The sequence below is a fragment of the Neomonachus schauinslandi genome, chromosome 12 (assembly GCF_002201575.2).
Source record: "Neomonachus schauinslandi chromosome 12, ASM220157v2, whole genome shotgun sequence".
Lineage (NCBI taxonomy): Eukaryota > Metazoa > Chordata > Mammalia > Carnivora > Phocidae > Neomonachus > Neomonachus schauinslandi.
The window spans coordinates 105007285-105033323 of record NC_058414.1 but is presented as its reverse complement, the minus strand read 5'-3'; the positions used below and the strand labels follow the sequence as shown (position 1 = coordinate 105033323).

The following is a 26039-nucleotide window of genomic DNA, read 5'->3' as shown; positions in this document are numbered from 1 at the left end:
CCTGTCCACCACGCTCCCTGCCCACTCTGCTCACCTGTCCACCACCCTCACCTGTCTACGGCTGCCCATCTTTCTTCACCCATCACCAGTTTGCTTTCCTCATAGCACTTACCACAGACCAACATCTTATTTAATTGTGTGTTTGTCTTTATTGGGTCTTCCTCTGTGGGAATGTATGTCCCTTAATGGGAGCAGGAACTGTGTCTTTTTTCACACTCAGATCTTCACAGATTAGAAAACTAAATGCCTAATATGTTCCTGACTCCCTCTACTTTACCAACTTATTTCCAAATATTTAGCGAATTCCAATCATATATGAAGTTCTGTGTCTTTACGCCCAGGAAGCAAAGCAGCCAGACTGTGGAGGTAAAGCAAGCTAAGCGGCCACAAGCTGCATCCTCAGCCCCTGGGACTCACGGGCGCAAGTAAGTGGCAGTGTCTCTGGCAGGAGACCGTTTCACGTAGGAAGTGAGTCACACCGGCTCATGCGTGTGCACGCACACACGCACACAAGATGGAAATCAAGTTTATGTAGCCTGCACTCTGGTTCAGTTTTCTTTGTTAATAAAGCTTATAGTCTAGCATTGACTGATAATGTTGATGGAATTTGCTAAAAGGGATCAACATGAATTTTACATTCTGTTTGTGTTCTCTCTACCATCTTAAAACTAAATAGTGGCAGGTGGAAATGTTCCAGTGACACCCCTTCTAGAGTGATAAATAGATTCACGTTGTATTTCATTAATGGTCAAATTTATAGATCGCATAAAATAAAAAATCCATGAATGGTAAGTTTTACATTAGAAAGTTGGTGACGTCCTCCTGTCTGGTGCTGAGTTGGTGGTTTTCTGGGTGTATGACCATATCTGTTGTGATCTTGCTTCTTGCAAAGTGCATATTATAGCAGAGTGTGCACATTGGACATTTAATCAATTAATTTTTAAAAAGATTTTATTTATGTATTTGTGAGTGCATGAGTGGGGAGGAGCAGAGGGTGAGGGAGAAGCAGGCTCCCCGCTGAGCAGGGAGCCCGACGCGGGACTCGATCCCAGGACCCCGGGATCATGACCTGAGCCGAAGGCAGACGCTTCACTGACCCAGCCACCCAGGTGCTCCCCCGAAGGATATTTTTGATGGGTATCTGCATTAGTAGATTTTCAGGATTCGGGGCTGATGGTTCCTTTCTTCCAGCACTTGAAGAAAGTTGTGTGATTTCCTCGTGGCCTCTGTGGTTTCTGATTGGAAATCCTTTGTCTTTTGGATTGTGGTTCCCTCGTAGGTAAGGTGTCATTTTTCTCTAGCTGCTGTCAAGATTTTTTTTCTTTGCATTTAGTTTTCAGAAGTTTGCCTGTGTGTCTTAGAGGAGACTGGGTTTACCCTGTTTCCTCAGCTCTGTCAATCTTTAGGTTTCTATCTCTCGCCAAAGTTGAGTTTTCAGCCATCATGTTTCTGAATGCCCTTTCAGCCCTGCCTTCCTTGTCTCCCCTTCTGGGACTCTGATGATATGAATGTTAGATCTTTTGTTATAGTCCCACACTCCCTGAGGCTCTGCCCATATTTTTTTTCAGACTGTTTTCTCTCTGTTGTTGGAATTGGGTGATTTCTGTTCTCCTAGTTTACGGGTTTTTCCCTCTGCCCCTCATCCTTCTATTTAGTGCATCTGCTTGAGCTGCTTATTTTGGTTATTGTATTTTTCAGTTATAATATTTCCATTTGGTTCTTTTTGTATTTGTTTGTTTGCTGAGACTTTCTGTTTCTTTGCTAAGCCTTCTGGTTTTTCATTTCTTTCAAGTGTGTTCATAATTGTTCACTGAGGCAGTTTCAGTAAGCCTGCTGTACAGTCTTTGGCAGGTAATGCTAAAGCTTCCAGCCTCGGTGTTAGTGGCTACGGATTGAGATCTTCCCGGTTTTGATATGACAGCTGATTTTCTGTTGAAGCCTGAACATTTTAGTATTCTATTACAAGCATCTGGATCTCATTTAAGCCTTGTGTTTTACAGCTTTTTCTGACACTGCTCTGCCAAGGTGTGTGTGGGGGGTGGTCTCTGTTACTAACATGGGGATGGAAATCCAGGTTCCCCCCCAGATTTCTGCTGACATCGGAGGGAAGGGATCTTGTCCATATGCTGGGCAGGGTGGCTGGTGGGAGTTTGAACTCCCCATGTGGTCTCTAGGGGGTCTGACATGGGGGGTGGGCATACCACCCACTCCCTACCTGACTGCTCCCCTGACCCTGGCAAGGTCAGGGGAGGTCAGGGGCCTCATTCCAGCTTCACAAGAGAGGATGCCCAGGGTCCCCCTTGGCCTTTGTTAGCATGGGTATGGTTGGGCTAGGTTTTTTTGGTGGTGTTTGATAGGAGGAGAGCTGTTATTGTCTAAAATGTGCTAAGTCAATCCCTTCCTGGCCCTCCGGCTGGGGAGAGGCGACCTCAGTCAGGGCTTCTCCTGCACTTGGTGCTCCCAGGTTGCTGCCTCAGCTCCAGTGTGAGGTGCACAGGCCAGAGGACAGCCCAGGGCAGCCCACGCGTGTGGTTCCTCGGATTCGCTGGGAGCACAGCCACCTGTCTCCTGCCCTCCCTTCAGAGCCTTCTGTGCACACCATCTCCAGGGTTTTAGTTGTGCCTGGAGGGCAGGGCAGGGGAAAGTACATCTTCTCCGTCTTCCTGGAAGCAGGTCCTCTCTTCCCGGGGTTTTGGCTCCTCCAGTATGCCTTGGAGAGGCGTTCAGAGAGGACGTCTAAGCCCCAGTGTATGCACTGCTTTGGTTTTTATATCCAAGTGCCCGGTTTCTGCCTGCTCCCAGGAAAGCTTAGAAGCCAGTCTAGGGGTTCAGGGTCCCCCTCAGATTGCCTGTATCTAACACTTGTATCAGTTGGCTAACTGTTGTGACGGAGTCCTCCTCACAGACCCCAGAACTGACATAGCTCAGACTCTTCTGCTCTTCAGATAAAAAAATATTATTGATGCTTTGTTATTTTAAATTTTACAGATGAAAGTTTTTTATAGGCACTTCCTTTTATGCTCTTGATTTTTTTGTTTCCTGGTAGATATTAAGACCACCCTTTTGGGAATGGCATGTTTAAACTCTGCTTATTCTCTAAATCCACAGTGCTAGGATTATGCTAATATCGCAACTGTGCTTTCAATTGAGAATACTCCTGGGAATGAACCAATGGTTAACAGCCGCATAAGCATACACTTCATATGGGTGGTTTTTTAGTTGCTTTTGGCAAATGGAAGATTCTTGCTTATTACTAAGTACATTTAATCCTGAAGTAAGGGTAACGGTGACTGTGGGGTGGGTCTCCCTGCAGTGACCCATTCTCTAAATGCTATATTCATGCAGAGCAGCTTAGAACAAGTTGCCATAGGAGGCCAGCCTGTTTGGTGAATTTCCCCATCAGCTTCTCTTTTGGGTAATGCCTTAGAGACTTTTGAGATTTAGAAATGTTCCAACTGTTTGAATCTTGCCATTTGTAAGTGTAAAAAAAAAATGTTAGATTTGCATTTGAAAAAAGAATTCAAGTGTGTTCATGAAGGCAGCTTATATCTGCTGAGCCCTTCTTTTTATTCCCCAGAACATGTGGTTCTCAGCAAGTTCTGGACCTCCCTGTACCACACACACACACACATAAACAGGCACAGAGCCGTCCTGATTTGAAGATTTTGGTAATGTGTTTTTGAACAGGGCATAAAAATATATCTCTGTAATTACATGATATTTAGTGATTAGATAATTATGGATAATTGCATGGGGTAGTTCTAAGTGCTAAAGTGTTACCATAAGATCTAAAATGTACAAATTGCATAATAATTATTCTTGGGAGTTATTTGGTAATTCTGAGCATAATTATCATGTGATCTGCAGTGCATGTAATTAATGCATAATCACATGGATTTTGCCTTCATAACTACTTCGCTCTTGTTATAAAGCTCTTTGTCATAACATTTGAGTATAAATATAATGTAATTGGCTCCCAGATACAGCACATTAAGCCCCGTGATAATTGCCTTCACAGTAACAATACCCTTATTTCATTACCACTGTGTGGCTCTTCGGCAGGATGGAGTCAGAACGAATTGCCCGAGATGTGGCGGTGAGCAGGCAGGCTAGCGGCCAAGTGGTGGGTAAATGTGCACACATCTGGGTCAGGAAAGTCTTTGCTGTGACCAGAACCTTTCCGTGAGAAAGTCTGAGTCTTTGATGGGGACAGATCCCTCTTCCAATTGAAATGTGTACCTGGCGACAGCTCATTGCATCCAGCCATGGCACCCCTGGGCCTCGTGCTTCTCATCCGGGAAAGCATCCGTCCTGTTTCTGGTCTAGTGGTCTCAGAAGATGGGGACTTCTATAAGGAGAAGACCTTATTAATAAACCGCAGTGAGAGGGAGCCATGGGTTGTCGATGGCTTTGAGGGCAAACTTTGAAATGGTAGCAGTTTATCCTGAGACTGAAACAAGACCTTTGGCTCAACTTCTGGGTTGATAATGTACTTTTCAACTTTCCCCAGGCTTCACGTGGCAGGACGACTACACCCAGCACGTGATGGCCCAGGAACTCTCAACCCTTCCCCACACCTACCCGCAGCATCTGGAAGCTTCCGACACAGCCAGGTAAGCAGACTGCTCTCTGGTCACAGCCGGCATCCATCCAGCTTGTTCTTGTTTGAACGTATTGTGTTTGTGGCGTAGAGGGTCCGGAGGGTGGACAAGTCCTTCTCTACCGTGTCCTAGCCCGGGGGTGCAAGACGCGTTGGCGTGACCCTCGAGCCAGGTGCCGTCCTCACGACAGACATCCCAGTGGCCCTTCCCCTCCCTTTCCCAAGACCTTTGGAAAGCCCTGCATCTTCAGAACCTTGGCTGAAAGCAGAAAAGTCAAGATTTCTCATTTCCCAGTAAGAATTTATGTTCACGTTAGTACAAAAAGCAGAATTCAGTCGTGGAAGTTTTCCTGTTGCCAGAACATAGCAACCTCTACTGAGCAGCGACATCTCATTTCATCCTCACTACACGCACTGAGGGGTTCCTAAAGCCTGTCCTGTTCTTGGAGGGAAGGGAACTGAGATGCGGGGAAGTTGGAACTCAGTCCAAAGACAGACCACAGGGAGCCACTTGGGTTTGTCTCATTCTTCAGCCATGGTGCCAGATTCTTCAAGTTTATAGAATGTGAAAAGGGCCTTCCCCAAAGGCTTAGGGAAGTTTGGGAGGCCCATTCTTTCCCCCCTAAGAGAGAGACTATTCTGAAACTTTAGATAGAAAAATCTCAGTGACACAAAAACATAGGTATCTGCCTTAAGCTGGTATTCCTCTAATAAGTGAAGCGGCTGAGCCACCAAGAATTTCATTTCCAAATCCAGTGAGAGTGAGTGAGTGAACACACCCAAGGGACTTGGACACACTGAAAACACAATTCGCCATGTTAGCTCTCTCACCGGCTGGACTATGAGTTTCTTGAGGGTAGGAAACATGTCCTTCTACTTCTTGTGCCTAGCTTTTCTACCTTAAATATAAAGTTTCTATACTGAAACAAAACACCACCTCTTTTCATGTGGACAAAGATCATGCATAGGAAATTCATATGGAAAATTCCAATCTCAAATATGAATCTTATCAAAGATGATACCTTATCTTTGTTTTTTTTTAATAAGGTGTATCCTTTCTACACCTCCTTTGTCAGAAAACATGCCATTATAGTCTGTGAGTGTGTGTAAGACTTCTCTGCAAGAAAAAACAACCAAAAACCAAAGCCAGGCTATCTGGATTCCCGTTTTTGTTTTGGATGATTGCCTACTCTGCACTGGTCTTTACAGCTGGACATTTCAGTGCCGTCCAGTGCTTCTTCCTTCCGAGTGAAGATTTAACTTGACTAACCATGAAGCGCACTATCCCAGATAACCTTGAACTCCACCGTGAGCACAGACTAACTCCTTGTACGGCCGGGGTGAGAAAGACCAGAGCATGGTATCACCCAAAGACCAGCATTTGCACACCAGGTGAGGCTGCTGAACAGACCCCTGGATGCCTGCCTTCCTCCCAGCATCAATATTGTCATTTTTTAAGATTGCCAGTTCTATTATGAAAGATGATACCTTATCTTTGTTTTTTTTAATAAGTGAGATTAAAAGTTTTAAAAGATTCATATTTGAGATTGGAATTTTCCATATGAATTTCCTATGCATGATCTTTGTGCACATGAAAAGTATTTTTTGTATTTTTCTGTTTTGTTTCAGTATAGAACCTTTATATTTAAGGCTAGTAACTTTTCATTTATCCTATTTTGTAGAAATATTTTTTCAGTCTGTACCATGGATGACACTCGGTACAGTTGCTAATGAAAACAGAGTTCTCTTAGCCGTCTCTAGGCTGGATTTTTAATTTCTGTCTTTGATAGGGTTGAGCCTAAGTAAACCACTCATCCCAGCTCTAAAAGCAGAGCCCCATTTCGGAGAGCCTTGATGGGATATTCCCAGATTCCTGTGCCTCCTACTCCTGGCTCTGGCCTCTGAGGGATGGGAGTTCCTGGTCTGCACAAGTAGGTCCCCATGTCCTCAGGCTGAGGCTGGGGTTCTCCAGTGGGATTCACCCCAGCTTAGAGGGCAGAGCGGATCAGGATGGCAGTGGGACCTGGGCAGAGTGTCTGATCCCATGACCCCCTCCCTGCTCCCTCCTGTTGATCTGGTGGTTCTCCACGGTTATCCCTGTCGCCCCTCTCAGTCCTGTGTGCCTCTGTAAATAGCGTCCTGTTCAAGTACTCAGACCTCCTACTTCCGCATGTTTCCTGTTGGCACTCTGCCTGGTGGACCATCTCAGCATCCAGGACAGGGGTACATGGCCCTGGTGTCGTCCTGGCTTTGTCCCTCCCTGAGGCTGGGGTCACGGTTAGACTGTCATCAGAGTACGGACAGTGGTTTTCCCTCTTTTCACAAAATTTCTGCAAAACTTTCTTTAGCACTGAAATTATCTATTTCCTGGTGTACATATTTTTTATAATCTTCCTTTGAGGTATATCTCCTAGCACTTTCATTGTCTTCCAAGACTATTGGTCAAATGTGCTCACAGTTTTTATTGTGTGAAATTGAGGCATTTATATTTTTACAGAGAACGGTCATCCTTTTCATAAGGATTTCCAAGTTTGTTAATGTGGTGTGATGTTTAGAATTGTATTATAATTTAAAAAAACCGTTCAATGTACATATGCTTGTTAGTCTTGTCATTTTTAATGTATTTATTTATTTTTAAATGAGGCACTGTTCACTTTTTTTTAAGTTTCAGAGGTAGAATTCAGTGATTCATCAGTTGCATAAAACACCCAGTGTTCATTACATCAAGTGCCCTCCTTAATGTCCATCACCCAGTTACCCCATCTCCCACCCAGCTCCCCTCCAGCAACCCTCAGTTTGTGCCCTATTTTTAACATGATTTTTAAAATTAATTATCTTTGGATTTTCTTATTTCTACTATCCTTAGACCTATTGTTTTTTCTTCTTTTTTTAGACCTATTTTTAAAATATTTTATTTGTTATATTGAGAGAGAGAGAGCATGAGCAGGGGGAGGGGCAGAGGCCGAGGGAGAAGCAGACTCCCCGCTGAGCAGGGAGCCCGATGCGGAACTCGATCTCCAGACCCTGAGATCATGACCTGAGCCGAAGTCAGATGCTTAACCCACTGAGCCACCCAGGTGCCCTAGACCTATTTTTTTAAAAAAACTTCTTGAATGGAATGTTTTGTTCATGTTTTTATTCATTCATTTTTTAAAAGTAATGAAGTTACACAAGTCTGTGCATTAGATTTTGAGCATAGATTTGGCACCATCCTGTGATTGACTGGCTGATATCAGTCAGAAATGTTCTATATTTTCTGTAATTGTAATTTTATACCCTTTGGAAACAGTAAGGGTCCAGTTTTTCATATATGTGTTGTTTTTAAACTTTAAATTGCTGCCTAGTTTTATTTCATTTTAGTCAAACGTGACCTGTTCAGTTTTTACCTTCTGGAAATTTTGAGGTTTTTCTCTGTGGCCTTTTTTGTTTGATCTTGTTACTGATTTTCAATGGATACTTTAAAAAGATATTGTATCCACTATTTGCAGGGTACAGATTTTTATACATAGTTTATAATTTTATATGGTTTGTAATATGTCCTTAATTACATTTTGACTTATTGAAATTTCTTAGAAACTGTTTCTGTAAATTTTCCTTTTGTCATTAATATATTTTGCCTTAAACATTTTGAGGCTCTGACATCGGGCACATAAGAGTTGCTGGGTCACATCTTTCTTGGTGATTGCTGTACCCATGGTCACTTCCAAAGGGTGCCTTGGTTGCCTTTAATGCTTTTGTCTTGGATTCTGTTTTTCTAAAATTAGTACTGCCATTCCTGTGTTCTCTCTTTTTATTTGCTGCCTAATGAATCTGGCCGTCCTTCGAAATTTCACCCCTTGGACTGTCTCTATTTCACATGCAGCTTTCCTGAGCAATGTTAGGTGGCACTTTTTACGGCCGGACATCTCAGTGAGGCCCTGGTGTCTCTGCCCACTTCCTTTTCCTCTGTGGAGTGTGACTGGTTTGCTTTTGTTGTCTTTAGTGTTTGTAACTCTGATTTTACATTCACTTTGTAACCATCACCTTTTGGGTGTGCAGATATTCTTAGAGTGCAGGTTTATGTCATTGTGAAGAAGTTGGTGTCCTCCGATCGCCCCATTTGAGATAAGGACATTATTACGCTTCTGCCTTCTTTCCCCCGGCGCCTCCCCACATGCAGCTTCTGGCCCGGAGACTGCCGGCACCTGGCATGGGCCTTTCAGGAGGTTGACATTTGGTCAATATTTGTTGAATCAGTGAAGGATGCTTTTGAATTGTTATATGGGCAGCTACACCAACCAAGAATCCTTCCTCGCTTTCTTCACTCCACAGGGCAGATGCAGTCTACATATGCTCTATTGAGCGTTCTGTACTTGACAGATTCGTAAGTATCCACAATTGGCCAGAGTTACACTTGGCAGGCTTCGTACAAGACAGCTGACCTTTAGAGAGATTAACTTACCCAGATGAGGTTAGCATCGTCTTCAGGATGCCCAGCCCTGCTCTTGTCCTGAGCAGAGTAAGCACTGCGTGTGAAAGCCAGAACGTGGGCACAGCACTCCTGCAGATCCTCCACGTAAGGAACAGAGGGGAAGCGGGAGGGGCCCCTGAGAACTGAAGCCTGCCCTTTGCTGACGCTCTGGAGCAGGAGGCCAGCCGTGTGTCCGGGGCTCCGGTGAGTTCACATGGGCTTGTGCCCAGGAGCATCGTGTCAGGTGGCTTTGAAGGGTGTATGTGGAGAGCAAACTGTTGTTACGTACGGTTACCGTTACTGAGCAAGGAATGAGAACCAGGTTCACTGTGTGCTCTCTGTAAAGATTTTGTTCCTAGTTTGGGTTTTTCTCCCTTTAGCAAATTGGGTGACAACCGAAAGCATCTCATATTATTTGGAGCTAGAAGCTCAGTACATGCAAGTGGAAAAGAGAGTAGTAAAGTCCTACACATAAAACATTTTTAGTGTTTTTGAAGTGGAAAATATGTACTTAAAGGTTTTGACCTACTTCAAACTGAATGACAGGGAAAGTCCATTTGCCTGTTAACTGCTCCAGTGCTGCCCGAGAAACTGATGACCATGCTCATCACTCTAACATCTTAAGGCGTCACAAACAAACAAGATGAACAAGACAATTTGGAGGCACTTTTGTGAGGTTAACAATTAGTGTCGAGAAAAGACAATCTACCGGTGAAGTAAACTGACCTCCTTTAAAATACACCCAGACCCCACAGAACACGGGATTTCATCCATTCAGTATTGGTCCAGGAAACTCGAGCCGTGGTTGGAGATCGAAGAACCGTGAAGTCCTTATCATTGGCACACATGTGAGGTCCGATTTGGTGTAGCTTGAAAAGGCATTAGAAATAAAAACTGGACAACTTTATTAACAAGATAATTAAACACAAATAAGATTTTCTGTAAGTCCCAGCTTTTATGAAATACATACAAATACCACACCTAACAGTAGTGATCCATTCTTGAAAATCAGACTTCCTACATGAAAAAACTAGCTGGGATCCTGTTTTGCATTACTTAGAGTGGGAATTCTATAATGATTTACATACCCACCTAAAACCCCAGTAATTTCCTGAAGTGTGTCAAAATCACACTAAAGACCCTCATATAAGTAACAAACCATCATGTTTATACAAACTATTTAAGATACTGTTGCCTGGTCACTAAAAGTAATTATGGTTATTGCAAATTGAGCATTTTATTTACAGTAACCCAGCCTGACGCAGCCTACAAGACATAGACACAGACCAGACGCACACAGAGACGCACACACAGACATACCCAGAAACACGCACACACATGGGACCCTGAGTGTGGGAAACCCCATGTCCCTCCATTTATGGCTTTTTCTAAGGCCTCACCGCTGTGCTTGGGGAACTGAGGGCCCGGCCCTCCTGTTGGCACATCAAAACACTTCATTTCTAGAATTGTCATGAAACTTTACCATAGTTGGTACACTTGTAAGTAAAAGTGAAAATCCTCTCTCTCTCTCAAATAATTAATTAATTAAAAAAAAGTGAAAATCAAATGATTGCTTAAAAGTGAAGTCTCTCCAGATAAAAAAATCAGCACAGAAAGGATGGGAAGAAATGAAAACCAGCAGATGAGTCCGTGCCCCTCATGTGCGCTGTTTTTCTAAACCTCATACTAACATCGGGTAAGCTGTGCCATCTTTCTAGCAGTCTGGGATATTTTTGTTCAACGTCAAGGGTATTTCTGGCAGGTAATTAAAAAAATACAAATTTTAAAATCCAGTATTTACTTACATGAAGGTCAAATGCATTTAGTATGCGAAAAAGCCCACCCACATATATTTCTATGTAAATGTCAGAGCTATAATTGCTTACAATTATTTATTATTCAAAAATCAGCTGCTACATTTATGAACATCCACTACGGAGAGCACAATTTGAGGTTTTATAGAGTTGCCGTAGGAAACCTGTCCGGTTCTTTCTACACAAACAGTATTTGTGGTTGTCAAAGAGGCCTAACAGAGACTGGGAGAATTGTGTTTTATATAACTTAAAAACTCATTTTCCTTAAAAAAAAAGGAAATAAGACATTTTTCTTTCAAATTAGTCCATAATTTGATCACCCCCACTACACCACAATTAATCAGCTTTGTTATCCTGAACTCACTTTCACTGATAACAGTTTTTAGATTTCACAGGAAAAGTGTCACTTAACAGGTTAATCATGTGAAATGCTAACGTTTTAGGCTAACTCTGCATTAACCCGGAATTTAATGGATGTATCTGAGTCATTCATTCAGTCCACACGTCTCTTTCAATGCTGAGTTAGGCTCTGTGTAAGTTCTGGGGTTGGAGCCGAGAACAAGAAGAATATAGAGGAACGTGATCCCTACACTCAAGCGGCTTACATTCTAGTGAAAGGATATCTAGCAACAAAAAGCACATAGTAAATAAAGAAGGTAATTTCAGCTAGTAATAAACGCTCTGAAGACCATATTTTAGAGTGATCTAATAAACAATGACTGGAGCACACCTCCGATTGGAAGGTTGGGGAAGGCGCCTCTAAGCTACGAGGTGAATGAATGGCCAGGGAAGTAGGATGTGATTGGAGCTTTTACCCGTAAGTGATGGGACCTGGGTCAGTTTTTCCAGAGGCCCCCATGGCTTCCGGGCGCCCACGCCTGACTGCAGGTGACCCAGATGAGGCAGCAGTGCAGGTGGGAGACGTGGATGGATACAGGGCGTGTTTCTGGGTCAGCCTGAAGGAGTGTGTGGATGTGCGGGTAAGGAGGAGAGAAAAGAAAGGGTAACGGTGAAGCCTGTGGTCTACGGCCAGATTGGCGTTTGGTGCCTTGTCACCTGCAGAGATGTATGGTCAGTGGGCAGAGTAGGGCCAGCCGTGGACAGCACAGCGAAGGAGAAAAAATAAACTGAGAGGAGAACTTGTGAAGAGATGGTTTGGGAAGTTCTCAGCCTCTCTAGATTGCACGGGATGCCAGGATTAGGAATTCACTGTTAGGCAAGCCCTTCTCAGGGATCCAGAGGTCAGAGTGTTTAGTAACACAGAGGGGTCTCTGCACAGAGTCTTGCTGTGTGGCTTCCTGCCCCATTTAGGATGCACTTGGCCCTTTGGGGACGGGTGATATGCACACAGCAGAGATGTCCGCGGGCTGGGAAGCTCTGGTCAGTGCGTCCAGGCTGCGAGAGGGGTGGCCACAGAGCTCAGCTCTTCACAGCCAGGGTAATGAGAGGAAAGGGAGCTGATCCAGACAGGAGGCCACTGAGGGACAGGATGAGTTCCAGTGTCTATGTCCCGGCACCTGTTGAGATCCGTGGCCCTGACCACCTGCTGGTAGCTGGCCACCGGCCGCTCCCTCTGTGCCTCTGGTTTGGGCCAAACATCTGGCTTCAGAACCACTTCCATCTCGCCGCCCGGTGGAAAACAGAAAGTATCTTATCTGTCATTCCAGCTTCCAGCCCGTCTGCCTGGGGCTTTCTGGTCGTGAAGGTGCCACAATGTGGAAGCGTATGGCACTGCCTTAGTTTCCCACTGTGACCGATCACAGACTTAGTGGCTTCCACAGTTCCGTGGGCCAGAAGCTCCACCTGGGCCTCACTGAGCTAAAGCCCAGGTGTCGCAGGGCCGGCCCCTTCTCGAGGGCCAGGCTGGGAATGTCCTCCCTTTTGCGTTCTCTGGCTGGTGGCCTATCCTCCCTCAGGGCTGGAGGGCTTCCTCCATGACATCACTCGGACACCCCCTCCACCTCCTCGTCCTCTTTTAAGGACCCGGGATCCCACTGGGCCACCGGGGGACCCAGGATCATCTCCCTGTCTCAGGGTCGGCTGATTATGGACCTCATGCCTCCCGCCACCTGCCTGCCCCCAAGCCCTGACCCTGGAGCCCAGCACGTTCACAGGGTGTGGGAGTCAGGAGTGGTGTCTCTCTGGTCACTCTCCGCCGCGAGCACCAAACCACTGCCCGGGGTCTCCCTACCTCACTCCTGTAGAGGTGCCTCAGAACAGTTGTGCGTATGGGGTGTTTGCTGAGGCTTTGGGAGGTGGTGGGACCTGGGAGGGCTTCTTCTCCTCTATGGGGCTGTACCCCCATTACTGTGTGATGTCCACCTGCCCCGTTTGCAGCGAGGTCCGCCCTCGGTCCGGCTCCTGCCCCGTTTGCAGCGAGGTCCGCCCTCGGTCCGGCTCCTGCCCCGTTTGCAGCGAGGTCCGCCCTCGGTCCGGCTGCCTCCACCTCTGCTCCCGCTGGTGGCCAGGGCTCTGCGTGAGCCTGTCCTCGCTCAGACCTCACACCTGTGCTTGGCTCTTTGTTCCACCTTTGCCTCCTCTGCCCGCACCCCGCCCCCACCGTTCCACTTCCCTGACCTCAGACCCCTTTCAGGTAGACCTCTTGTGCCCCCGGCCGCTGTGTACCCCTGCTCTCTGCTTCTCAGATTCTTGTTGGACTTGCAGTAAGTCCTGTGTGTTAGCTTGTCTCCCACCCTGGGGGCTCAGAGGGGCCACGCTGAGGACATCTCCAGGCCCGATCCTCTCTAGGGGTCACTCATCAGGTCCCCACAATGGCTCTGAGGTGCGTCAGAGCACCAGGCTCAGGGAGATGGGTGAGAGACTCAAGCCCGTGGCTGATGTGCGCCAAGGAGGCAGGACCTCACCCTCTGGCAACGAGGCCTGTGTCCTTGCTCGGTCACCGAGGCCGTCCACGTGCGTTTCTCTCGCCTGAAGCAGATGCCAGGCGGCTAATCAACGTGAACAAACGTGGGACAGGCTCATGGTTTTCTCTGGCTTTTCAGGAGCTCAAAGCTGAGTGTGGATAAGGAAAGGAGGTATAGTCTGGAGGATGACAGCGCTCTGGCCGAGGCTGTTCAGCGCTACCTGCCCTACCTGGAGGCCCTGTCGTGGGCTGCTTCGAACCCGCGCCCCAGGACAAGGCACGACAGACCATCTGCTCAGGTGACCCTTGCAGCTCTCTCTGTGGGCTGGGCATGTCTTACTGCTGCATGCAGTTTCCTCTGTGTGCACACAGAGGCCGACCTCGCAAGTCCTGGGCCTCTCCTGGTTTCTCTCCTGCATCCCACGCAGGTCCGGCTGCATGCAGAGAAGGGCCCTGGCTCACCAGTCGCACACGCACGCTCTCCAGTCCAGCACCAGCAGAGCCAGGGGCCGTCACGCATCCCAAGAACGGGTTTGGGCAATTGTTGAAGTCCAGGGTGATTGTGGGCATGCTGGGTATTTGGCAGCCCTGCACACACTTCTTTTTTAGTTATGTCCACTGGGATTTGACGTATGTCCCTTTCCACGACTGATGTGTGGCTTACAAACGTCCTCTTCCTCTGAGGCCCTGCTGGGGCTTCATCAGAAGATGGTTGTGGCTCCAGGAAATATGGGGGAAGCAACGTGGGTCCCTTCTTTGGTTATTTTCCTGTCGAGAAGCCACTGAAATCACGGAAGCCCACTGTGGGCTGGGATCCCGGGAGCGCCCCACACATTTCTTTAGAGGGCTCACTGCTGATGAGGCCGCAGAGTTGCCTTCTCATGGGAGTGGACTTTGAGTCGGTACAGAGCCAGGTGCACGTTTTCCTGGGTGCTGCGACCCTGCAAGTTAGGTGTGGGCTGGGAGCTCCCCCACAATCACGTTTCCACCCTGCGTCGTGTGAGTGTGTTTGCCCAGCCCTTGGCATCTGCCCTGATGGTGGAGGTCTTCCTCAGTCCTCACAGGTGAGCCCCTAGCGGGAGAGAGTAACATCATGCTGGGAGGGCCCCCACGCTGCGCTTGGCCCAAGCCCACTCTGGCCTGGACCGCTGGCCGGCTTCTCGGTGCACACCTTAACCCCGGAGGAGCTCACTGAACACTTTTTTTAAATGTTAAGATTTTTTACTCATTCGCTGATACTGTCTAAGCACTTTCTATGAGCCGGACACTCAGCTGGATGCTGTGGGGTGAGAGATAGGATTGTCACGGTGTCACGGACCTGTTCCTGGGGGAATTGGCAGTGGGCAGACGTGGTAGGTGAGGTGCTGGATTCAGAACCAGTCCCACCAGTGCTGTGTGTCCTTGAGGAAGCTGCTCAGCATCTCTGTCCCGGGGTCCCTGGCTGTGAAGTTGGGTCGTTGTGAGGATTAAGCAAGACAGTGCACATCGAGCTTTCAGGGAAGGCCTCAATTACTAGTAGTTATTACTTCTCACCATAAATAGTCTTCACACACAGTGAAAGTAGGTCAGGAGTCTGGAAACCCCTGCTGCTTGTTGTGGAGTCCGGTCTCCGGAGGAGAACCGAGGGCACAGCTGTGCTCTGACTGGGTTCCGTCTGGGCTCCAGCACCGCACGGCCCCTCAGCCCCAGTCTCACCTGTATACTCCTTCCACCACACCCTGGAAAACCAGCATCGCCCCCAGTCCTGAAGATGGGTAATTCAAGTACATGTAAGCCTAAAAGCATCGCTTCGTCTGCCTCCTTTGTCCTCTGATGTGTCTTTATCAAAAGGGACACGAGGCTTCCTGCTCAGCCTTGGCTTCCGCTGTGGGTTTCTGGGCTTCCGTAATGGAGACATTACCTCGAGTCCCTGCGTGTTGGACCCAGAGCAGGTTGTGGAGGAGGGAAGGGAAGAGAGTCGTTAAAATTTCCCAAGACTCGGAAGACTCAGAAGATGCTGAATGAAGGAACCAGCTGGAAGTTCTCTGTGAAGCGGTTCACCATGTTCCCCTAAGTCCGGTGACTTCTCAGCTGGCTGCCAAAACAGAGAAGGAAGGCGGGCAGGCTCCAGGGCAGCGGCCCACCTCTGTCCCGCAGGGCGCTGGCAAAGCCTCATCAGCTGTCGCCCTTGGTGCAGTGGGAGCCTCGGCGTTCATTCTGAGTCCGGCACCATGTTTCCCCTTCAGTGTGGTCATCGCTCCCTTAGCCCTGCACTAAAATGAGAGAGTCAAGTTTAGAACAGAATTTGCTCCCTGGACGTGGAGGGGCACAGAAGCACCTGGATTCGCAGCCATAGTGCTGTGCTCTCAGCACCCTGCTGTCAGTAACCCGAGAGCATGACGTCAGGATCAGAAATCACCTGCAGTCAACCGTGGAGCCTTGTGAAGTGGGACTTCTGAGACTCCCGCGGCCCATGCTGGGAGTGTTGAGAGGGGTTGTGGCTGTGCGGTGGGAGGGGGCTGATAGCAGCTTCTGGGGGCTCTCGGGTGGTCCCAGGGCACGACCTCCCAGGTGATGAATAACTCTGCCACATCCGCCCCTGTGGATCCCGTCAGGCCTGAGGTGGTGGTGGGGTGTGTGAGCGGGAGGCTTCCTTACACCGGCCAGTAGGATTTGCTGCAGTGCCCTTCCCGCCCTGCTCCCGTACCCTGTGATTCTACCACTGAGCGTCTGGACACACACCCTGGGATTGCTCTCAAGGCAGCCTTCCCTTTCTGGAAGAAAGCGTGACTGCTGTCTTTGCATGGACCTGGATTCCTTCGAGAGCCTATGGCTGAGATGTGGGGCCATCGCCTCTGACTCTGCCCTAGGGCCGCTGGAGGCAGAGGGAGAGGTGGTATCCATCCTGCCTGCACCCCGTTCCAGAAGAGCCAAGTGGGAGAGAGGGGCTGTCACTGGCCTCACCACACATTGCATCCATTTGACCCCCTGCCAAGCTTGGCTTTCATGGTCCTTAAACACCCACCCAGTGGGAGGGCCATCCTCCGTAGCTTGTCTGGGCACTGTCTCTCACAGATGTCCCAGGCTGAATCATGGGTTCTGCGGTCATGCTACCACATGGCCATTTTACCACCACAGTCACAAGGATTATTCAGGAAATGAGCCCTTAGAGAAGAAAAGAAAACGAGCACTTGGTGGCATTTTTGGCTTAGGCTTTTTTCTTCTGTGTTGGGATAGATGCTTCTCACTATTAAAAAATGCATTAAAACCTAGAATTTGTTATTTTCTCTGTCCAGTGTCTTCTCTCTAATGAACAAAGCCTGGATAAAGCAAAAGAAGGCCATAATCAGATGTTACTGCACCCACTGTGCACACTTTTTTGCCACAGAAGTACAGCCAGCCACGGCGTTGAGCAGTGTTTTCTGATCTCCACCCCTCTCAAGTGATGAAAATCTAAGTTGGAAATTTAAGCTTTATGCACCCACGACCTTTCAAGGTGCAACCAATTTCCAATGAATTATTTTATAAATAATCTTTTTCTGTGTACCTTCAAAAATCTCCTCTAGCATAGGCTAGAGAAACATTGTGAATTTATTACCTTTAGAGGCTTGACTACAAATTACTTCCTGACAGAAGCCAGGGGGAGTCAAACAGCCTTGCAGCTCTGATGCAAGCTTGAGCTCTTCTCAGTCAGTGTCATCGTTCCCCGTGTGTTGTCTGTCAGGGGTGGAGGCAGCTCCTGTTTCTCCTGACCACGGCAGCATTGGTTAAATGTCCTTGTCGTCACTATGGAGAACACAGGAAATTCTCAACTTACACTGTGCTGTTGAGATTAAAACCGAAATTCATCACCTGGAAATGCTGTGAATTAACTGATTTATTTTGGAAACGTTGTCTCAGCATTTTTCATGTTCAACAGGCTGCACTAGGTGCCGTGGTTAGAAAGGTAAACCCAGGGGGCACCTGGGTGGCTCAGTCATTAAGCGTCTGCCTTCGGCTCAGGTCATGATCCCGGGGTCCTGGGATCGAGCCCCACATCGGGCTCCCTGCTCTGCAGGAAGCCTCCTTCTCCCTCTCACCCTCCCCCTGCTTGTGTTCCCTCTCTCGCTGTGTCTCTCTCTGTCAAATAAATAAATAAAATCTAAAAAAAAAAAAAAGAAAAAAAAAGGTCAAAGGAAGGGGCGCCTGGGTGGCTCAGTCGTTAAGCGCCTGCCTTCGGCTCAGGTCGTGATCCCGGGGTCCTGGGATCGAGCCCCACATCGGGCTCCCTGCTCCGCGGGAAGCCTGCTTCTCCCTCTCCCGCTCCCCCTGCTTGTGTTCCCTCTCTCGCTGTCTCTCTCTCTGTCAAAAAACAAATAAAATCTTTAAAAAAAGAAAGGTAAACCCGAGTCCTGCTGTTGGGACCTCACAAGTCCTCCTGGGTAAGGAAGACACACAGATGCAGTTAAGGATGGAGGAGCACCGTGCTGCAGGAATGCTCAAGATAAAGGAGGCCCGTGAACCAGACAGCGAGTGAGTCAGCGAGGGTTTCTCGGGTCGGGTACTGGAGGAGCATCTAGAAGTCACCAGGTGGCCTCAACGTGCAGAGTGTCAGGAGACCACCCCAGTCCCACCTAAACAGCATGAACAGGCCAGGTGAGCTACCAGTCCTAGCTTTTAGAAAACCCTTTGGATTGCTGATGATACAAAGAAACTCAAATGGATTGAATTCCAGAAAGTAATGAGGTCATTCTAGGGGAGAAGAGGCCCCACTCCTTTCATACAGGCTGCAACAGCAGGAGGGGAACCAGCTGTAGGAGGGATGCAAAAGCATGGCCCCAACTTTAAGGAGCCATGGACCGTGCATGGGGACTGGCATGAGGGGCAGGAGCCCCAGCAGCAGCTGCATGGAGTACTGAGTGTATGAGAAGACAGTACACTGCAGGGGGAGACTAGGAGCACCAGACCCTTCTGAGCACCCCTTAGCAGCCCTCTAGAGGCTTGGGAAAAGGCAGAGTGGTGGAAGAAGAGCTACCTTATGGGGAGCAGAGAGGTGGGGCCCACAAAATGGAATTGGCTGCAAATCAGAGACAGCTCCCATGCTCAGAAGAGTGGTAGCCATCTGCAAAGCATAAAGCCAGAGTCGCACTAGGGCTTAGATCCCAGTGCTGCGGTAGAAAAGGCCTGAGCCCACCCTCGACATAACTACAGCCAGGAGTTACTGAATCTGACTCTGCAACAAAACCAACGCCCGTTTCAAGTACAGCTCACATGAACTCAGCCCCACAATAGCAGACTGACAGGAGAAGGACTTGCCATTTCCCAGGGATAAATATTACTCCTTCATTCTCTATTATTCTTCAGACAAAACCCAGCTTACAGTCAAGAACTGGGAGACACATGAAGGGACAAGAAGATGGGACTCATGGTCAAGAGAGGAAAGAGGCAATAGAAGAATAAAGAATACCCAGATGTGACTCAGGTGTTGTAATGATTAGAAAAGGATGTCTTAATAATGAAATATATTAAAAGATTAGGTGGGAAAGGTGAAAAAACATAAATGAACAAATGGAAAACTGCAGCAGAGAGACAGAAACAATAAAAGAACACCAAACAGAAATGCTAGAATTGAAAGCAATAAGATCAGAAATAAAGAAGACATTTGAGGAGTTTAGTAACAGACCAGACACAATAGAGGAAAGAATCTGTGAATTTCAAGTCAGGTCAATAGGAATGATCAAAAATGAAGCATAAAGAACATAAAAGAAGTACAAAAAATGAAACAAAACATCCAAGACACATGGGGCAATATTAAATACTCTAACATATGTGTAATTGTCATCCCAGAAGGGAAAGAGAGAAAGAGATGGGGTAGAAGACATATTTGAAGAAATAATGCCTGGGATTTGCCCCAGACTGATAAAAGACATCAAAACATAGATGCAAGAAGCTTAATGAACCACAAGGAGGATAAATAGAAAACAAAATCTAGGCATATCATAATCAAACTAAGGAAAACCAAAGATAAAGAGAAAATCCTGAGGAGAAGAAAGACAAATTATATCTTGGGGAATAATTATAAGAATGAAGTCTTACTTCTCATTAGGAGACCAGAAGACAATAGAACATCTTTAAAGTATTGAAAGAAAAGAAAAAAACAGTCAATTTAGAATTCTGTGTTGTTCAAAACTGTAGGTGAAACAGGGAAAGTCTGTCTCTGGAAGACCCCTACAACAAAAATGCTAAAATAAGTGCTTTGGCTTAAAGAAAAGTGATGTCATAGAGAAGCCCATATCTAAAAAATAGAATGAAAATGACCAGAAATGGTAAATTTGCAAGTAAATATAAAAGATACATATACATAAGATATATAAGATTTTGATAAAGACTATTGGATATTTAAAAGAAAATAATAAAAAATGTATTGTGGGGTTTGGGGCACCTGGGTGGCTCAGTGGGTTAAGCATGTGCCTTCAGCTCAGGTCATGATCCTGGGTTCCTGGGGTCGAGCCCCACATCCGGCTCCCTGCTCGGTGGAAAGTCTGCTTGTCCCTCTCCCTCTTCCCCTCCCTGCTGCTCATGTGCTCTCTCTCAAATGGATAAATAAAATCTTTTAAAAAACATATTGTGGGGTTTATAGCTTATATGGAAGAAAAGTATATGGCAACAGGAGCACAAGAGTGATTTGTGAAGTTTTGTAATATTATATGAAAGTATACTATAATAAATTAAATATATATAACTTACATAGAGACCATCCTAAGAAATAAGCAAAAACAGGTATAACTAAAAGTCAATTCAGAGATGAAATGCTGAAAATGCTTTATTTATCCATATAAAGGAAAGAAAGGAAGAAGTAAGAGAGGAATGAAAACCTCGTGGGCTGAATATAAAACAAATATCAAGAAAGTAGACTTAAGTCTACCCATATTGATAATTGTATCAATTATCAAATTATCAAATTGTATCAATTATCAAATGGACTAAGCCCTCCAAATGAAAAGCAGAGATATTCAATTTTAATAAAAACAGAGAACAAATAACTATATTCTTCTAAAGCCAAAGCACGTGAAATTAGAAAGACACATGTAAGTTGAAAGTAAAAGTATGGAAAATATATAAAATGGATACTCTAAATATCAGAAAGCTGCTGTGAAAATATATAAAATGGAAACTCTAAGTATCGGAAAGCTGCTGTGACTATGTTAATATTAATCAAAGTATACTTCAAGACAAATAGCATTATCAGAGATAGAGCATTTAAGAATGACTAAATGATCAATTCATTAAGTGACATAAAAATCTTTTTTATGAACCTAATGTCAGCACTTCAAGTACATAAAGCAAAAATAAGAGAATACCAAAAAGAGAATTATACAAATCCACAGTCTCTCTCAAGAACTTCATATACAAATAGATAAAATATCATTAAGGATATAAAGATTTGAACAATACCATCAAGCAACTCAAACCTAATTGATATTAATAGAACAATAGTATCTAAAGACTGCTGAATACACATTATTTTCAAGTATACACAGAATATTTCCCAATATAGATCATGGCCTGGGCCATAAAATAAGCCAATAAATATCAAAGGATTAAAATCATACAAAGAAAGATAAAGGAAAAGAAAACTTCAGATCATTATCCCTCAGAAATATAGAAGCAAAAATTCTAGAAAAATTTTAGCAAATCAAATCCAGCATTATATAAAAAAGGAGAATACATGATGATACAGGGAAATTCTCTACATTTGAAAATTATTGAGTATAACATCACATTGACAAGAAAAGGGAAAACTATACATAATAGTTGTAAAAGATGCAGAAAAAGCATTTGACAAAAGTCATCATCAATTCATGATAGAAATCTACAACTAGCCTCACACTGAATGAAGAAGAACTGAATGCTTTCTACTTAAAATCTGGAATTAGACAAGGAAGACTGCTCTTGCCTCTTCTGTACTGGAGGGTTTAGTCAATGCAATAAAGCAAGAAAAAGAAATAAAAGGCATCCAGATTACATGACCACCTTTGCAGAAAATTTGGTGGAATCTACAAAAAAGCTGCTAAAACTGATAAGTGAGCTTGGCAATGCCATAGAATGCCAAGTACATGTGCAAAAATCAATTGTATTTCTATATACTAACCACAAACAATTAGAAGAAGTCATTTATAGTATCATTGAGATTATGAAACAATTAGAAAGGTAACAGAATATGTGTAAGGCTTTGTACACTGAGAATTAAAAAAACATTGATGAGAATAACTAGAGAAGGTCTAAATGGCAATATGATCATGTGTCAGAAGGCTTAATAGTGTTGAGGTCCCCCAAACTGATGTATAAATGTGACACCAGAAGTGCAGCCCAGAAGAGAAGAAGTCATAAATTGGACTTCATAAAAATTAAAAATTCTCTTCTTTGAAAGGTCCCGATGAGAGAATGAGAAGACAAGTCACAGGCTGGGAAAAAAATTTGCAAATAATACACCTGAAAAAGTACTTTTCTCTACGATGTATAAAGAGCTCTCAAAACTCATTAAAATGAAAAAGAGGAGGCAAGTAAAGAATTGAGCAAAAGATTTAAAAAGACACTTCACCGAAGAAGATAAATGGTGGCAAATAAACTCAGGTGAAATGTTCAACATTGTTCATCAGGGAAATAAAATGAAACTACAAGGAGCTGTCATCTTGCACCTACTAGAATGACTGAAATTTAAAAGACTGCCCACACCACGTGTTGGCAAGGGGGTGGAGAAATGGAACTCTCACCCACTGCTGGTGGGAATACGCCCACTCCATGATCCAGCCATCACACTCCTGTCCAAGATCCATCAGGGCTTTGTCCATTTGAAGACTGTACATGAATATTCATGGCCGCTGTAATAGTAATTCCCAACAACAGGAAAAACTCAAAAGCCTATCAACAAGTGAATGAAGAAACAAGTGAATACTCCTCAGCAATAGAGATGAATGAATTACTGATGCGTGCCATAGCTCGGATGACTTTCCAAATCATTATGCTGACCGACAGAAAGAAAGTGCATAGTGTTATAGTTTTATTTACACGAAGTATGAGAAAATACAAAGTAGTGTATGAGTGACAGAAAGGAAATCAGTGGTTGCCTGAGGGTGTGTGAGTGGGAAGCAGTGGGAAGGAAATGTTAAAGAGGGGACAAGCACACTTTTTGGGTGAGAGTTGTGTTCACTGCTTTAACTCTGGTGATGGTTTTCATAGCTGTAGAGTTGTGTCAAAACAAATGTGTGCTGTTTATTGTGTGTTAATTATACCTTAATAAAGATGAAAAAGAAAAACAGCTGAGCAAACCAACACAAAATATGTGAGAGTTTTGAACAGATACTTTATAAAAAAAAGACATAGAAATGGCCAATAAGGGGATTAAAGGTGCCCAACATCATTATACACTGGGGAAATACAGCATAACACCATAAAGGACTACTACTTCCTGTCCACTAGATTGACTAAAATAAAAAAAAAAAGAAGCTATGATACCAACTCTTGGTGAGAATGTACAGTAATTAGTGGAAACATAAAGTGTTCCAGCCACTGTGTTGGCAGTTTCTTTACAGTTGACCATTCGTCTGTCTTTTGACACATCAGAGAAAGGACAGGTGTGCTCACAAGAAGACTTCACGAGGCTGTTCATGGCAGCCATCTCCTCATAGCCCCAGACTGGAGACCAGCCAGGCGTCCTCCGTTTCTGAAGAGGTGCCATCTTAGGAAATCCAATCTGGGGCCTCAGGGCTCCCCCCACCCTCTACTTAGCGGTGCTACTGGGAAGAACGTGTGCAGAGGTGGAGCTGTGAGGACCATGGCCACAACATTGTGTCTGAGCCACATCCGTGATGTTCATTTGACCTAAAAGTTGCCTTGTCATGCTGTTATTTCTACTGACCTGCGGTGGGAAGCTGGGATCTCATGGTAGAGCTGTTCTCAGCCTTTGTGCCTGGTATGTAGGAAGGGATTAATCATAGTTACTCTGAGTACCATCCCCCATTCCCTGCTCCATAAAGTCCTACTGCAGAAGCAGGCCACCCCACTTACAGAAAGCCTGAGGGTCTAGTCAGCTCAGAACTGAGCTCCGTGGGCAAACCAGCCTACCTGTCATTTATGTGTTCATCTGCTTACCCAGCAGGTGGAGCGTCTGAGGTGTGACCATCATGAGGGCTGGGGATCAATGTGTGACCTCACGCGGTCTGATCACACACGGACAATCTCTCCCAGACGCATGCCCTGTCCCCTTCCTGGCTCGTGTTTCTGCCTTCATCCTGCTGGGCCCCAGGCCAGATCCTGCAGTTACAGAGCAAGGCAGCCGGCCCTGCCCTCCCACAGCTGACTGGCTGGGAGGAGAGAAGGTTGTATAAACATACACGGGAGGCCACAAAGAGGTTTTGTGAGAAGTCCTTATTTCTTGTTTTTCTTTTTCTTTTTCTTTAAATTCAATTAGCCAAGGTGTCGTACATCATTGGTTTTTTTTTTTTTTAAAGATTTTATTTATTTATTTGACACAGAGAGAATGAGAGACAGAGAGCATGAGAGGGAGGAGGGTCAGAGGGAGAAGCAGACTCCCTGCCGAGCAGGGAGCCCGATGCGGGACTCGATCCCGGGACTCCAGGACCATGACCTGAGCCGAAGGCAGTCGCTCAACCGACTGAGCCACCCAGGCGCCCTCATCATTGGTTTTTAATATAATGTTCAGTGATTCATCAGTTCAGTATGCCACCCAGGGCTCATCACATCATGTGTTGTGTTGAATCTGTGTGGGCAGAAGACATTCTCTTTTTTGTCTTTATTTTTGATCTAACTTCTCATGTAACCATGTGTAAGAAGCTACTCGGGCATCCTTCGAGAGTTGTCCACTTCTCCCATCTGGACTCTTCAGAGCTGACTGGACAGGCAGAAAGAAAGCCACAGCCTTGTTACATCAGGCCGGATTGTCCTTTCTGTAGAATCATGCTTTGTGAGGGTGAAAAGTCCCCTGAGACCTTCAGTGGTTTACAGAGAGGGACACTGACACTGAGAAGGTGCAGTGTCCACTTTCCAACACTTAACTGGTGGTAGAGCTGAAGTCAGAACTCTGAATTCTTGTCCAGCGTTTTCACATTTATTTTTTAAGCCAAAAACAAGGTCACCAAGTTTCCTCCTCCAAACTCTGTCACTTTCCTCCAGACAGACTGCAGGGTGAGCCTGCTTCTTTCTGCAGCCTGAAGCCAGGTGCGTGAGGCTGCGTCCCAGCCCTGGTCCTCACCTGCCGGGATGTCGGCTTCCTATCTGTAAAATGCTATAGTTATGTCTACACCATGGGATTGTTGAGAGCGTCAAAAAGAATTAAAACATAGAAAACCAAAGAACAGCCTGGGACCAGCACTCGGAAAACAGGACCCATTTTGTGATGGTTATCGTAGTCAATGGGCTCTAACTCCAAGTGGTTATTGTAGTCAGTGGCCTCTAACTCCATGCTTCATGCTTATCCCAGGTGGGTAGAAAAATGGATTGCAACTCTCTGCTCCAGTCCGTTCCTTTCAACCTGTTACTTGCTGAGTCTGGGGCTATAGGTGCCGCTGCTGGAAAGGACAAGATGCAAACCAGGACAGCAGATGAAGCAGGAATGACAGGAGGAAGAGGTAATGTGGGTGGGGTAGGGTGGAGGAGCAGGATGCTGGCTTTACGTCACCAGCTGTCTCTAGAACCATTCCAAGTGAGCGTAACGCAGTATCATTGCGGAAATCCGTAATTTAAAATCCATAGCTCGGATTACTGTTAACTTTCTGCAAAATTCGTTGATCCCAAGTTTAGAACTTAACATCTCTTTAACCACATAGATTTTGTGAGCTCTGTAAAAGGTGTTTGGGGACTGGTTTTTCTAACCGAAAGCTCTGTGTCTCAGCTGCAGAGAAAGACCAGTGTGAAGCTCCCCTAAAGGCAAACATTTCTTTTGTCCTGGCAACAATGCTGTCGGTAAGAACGACACCTCCAGTTTATTCCCTGCACATGGGGCAGGCTGGCTGCTTAGAGCCTGAGCCCCTTGGCAGGATAGCCTCTCTCTGTGTTGGGAGGGAGAGAGGGGAGGGAAGGTAAAGAGGGAGAGAGGGAAGAAGGGAGAGCCAGAGAGAGGGAGGCAGAAGGAGGGAAGAAAGGAGGGAGGGAGAGAGAGCGGGGAGAGGGACTGAGGAAAAGGAAAGGAGAGAAAGAGGGAGAGACGGGGTAGAGAGGGATAGAGAAAGAAACAGAGAGACAGAGACAGAGGGAGAGAGTTAACAATGCACCAGAATCATCCTCTGTGGCCCGAGCACAGAAAGGCACAGCAAAGTAATCACTTCTCTACGTTAA

The 26039-nt window shown here is 45.9% G+C and overlaps 1 protein-coding gene across 1 annotated transcript in view; it reads left to right on the top strand.

Moving 5' to 3' along the window:
• The window catches only part of PTPRN2 (protein tyrosine phosphatase receptor type N2), a 628914-nt gene that overhangs the window by 73891 nt on the left and 528984 nt on the right, over positions 1-26039 (top strand). The window contains exons 4-5 of the mRNA XM_044920028.1: positions 4511-4613; positions 13867-13991. Of these exons, the coding sequence (XP_044775963.1) occupies positions 4511-4613; positions 13867-13991 (228 nt within the window). The remainder of the gene's footprint in view (positions 1-4510; positions 4614-13866; positions 13992-26039) is intronic.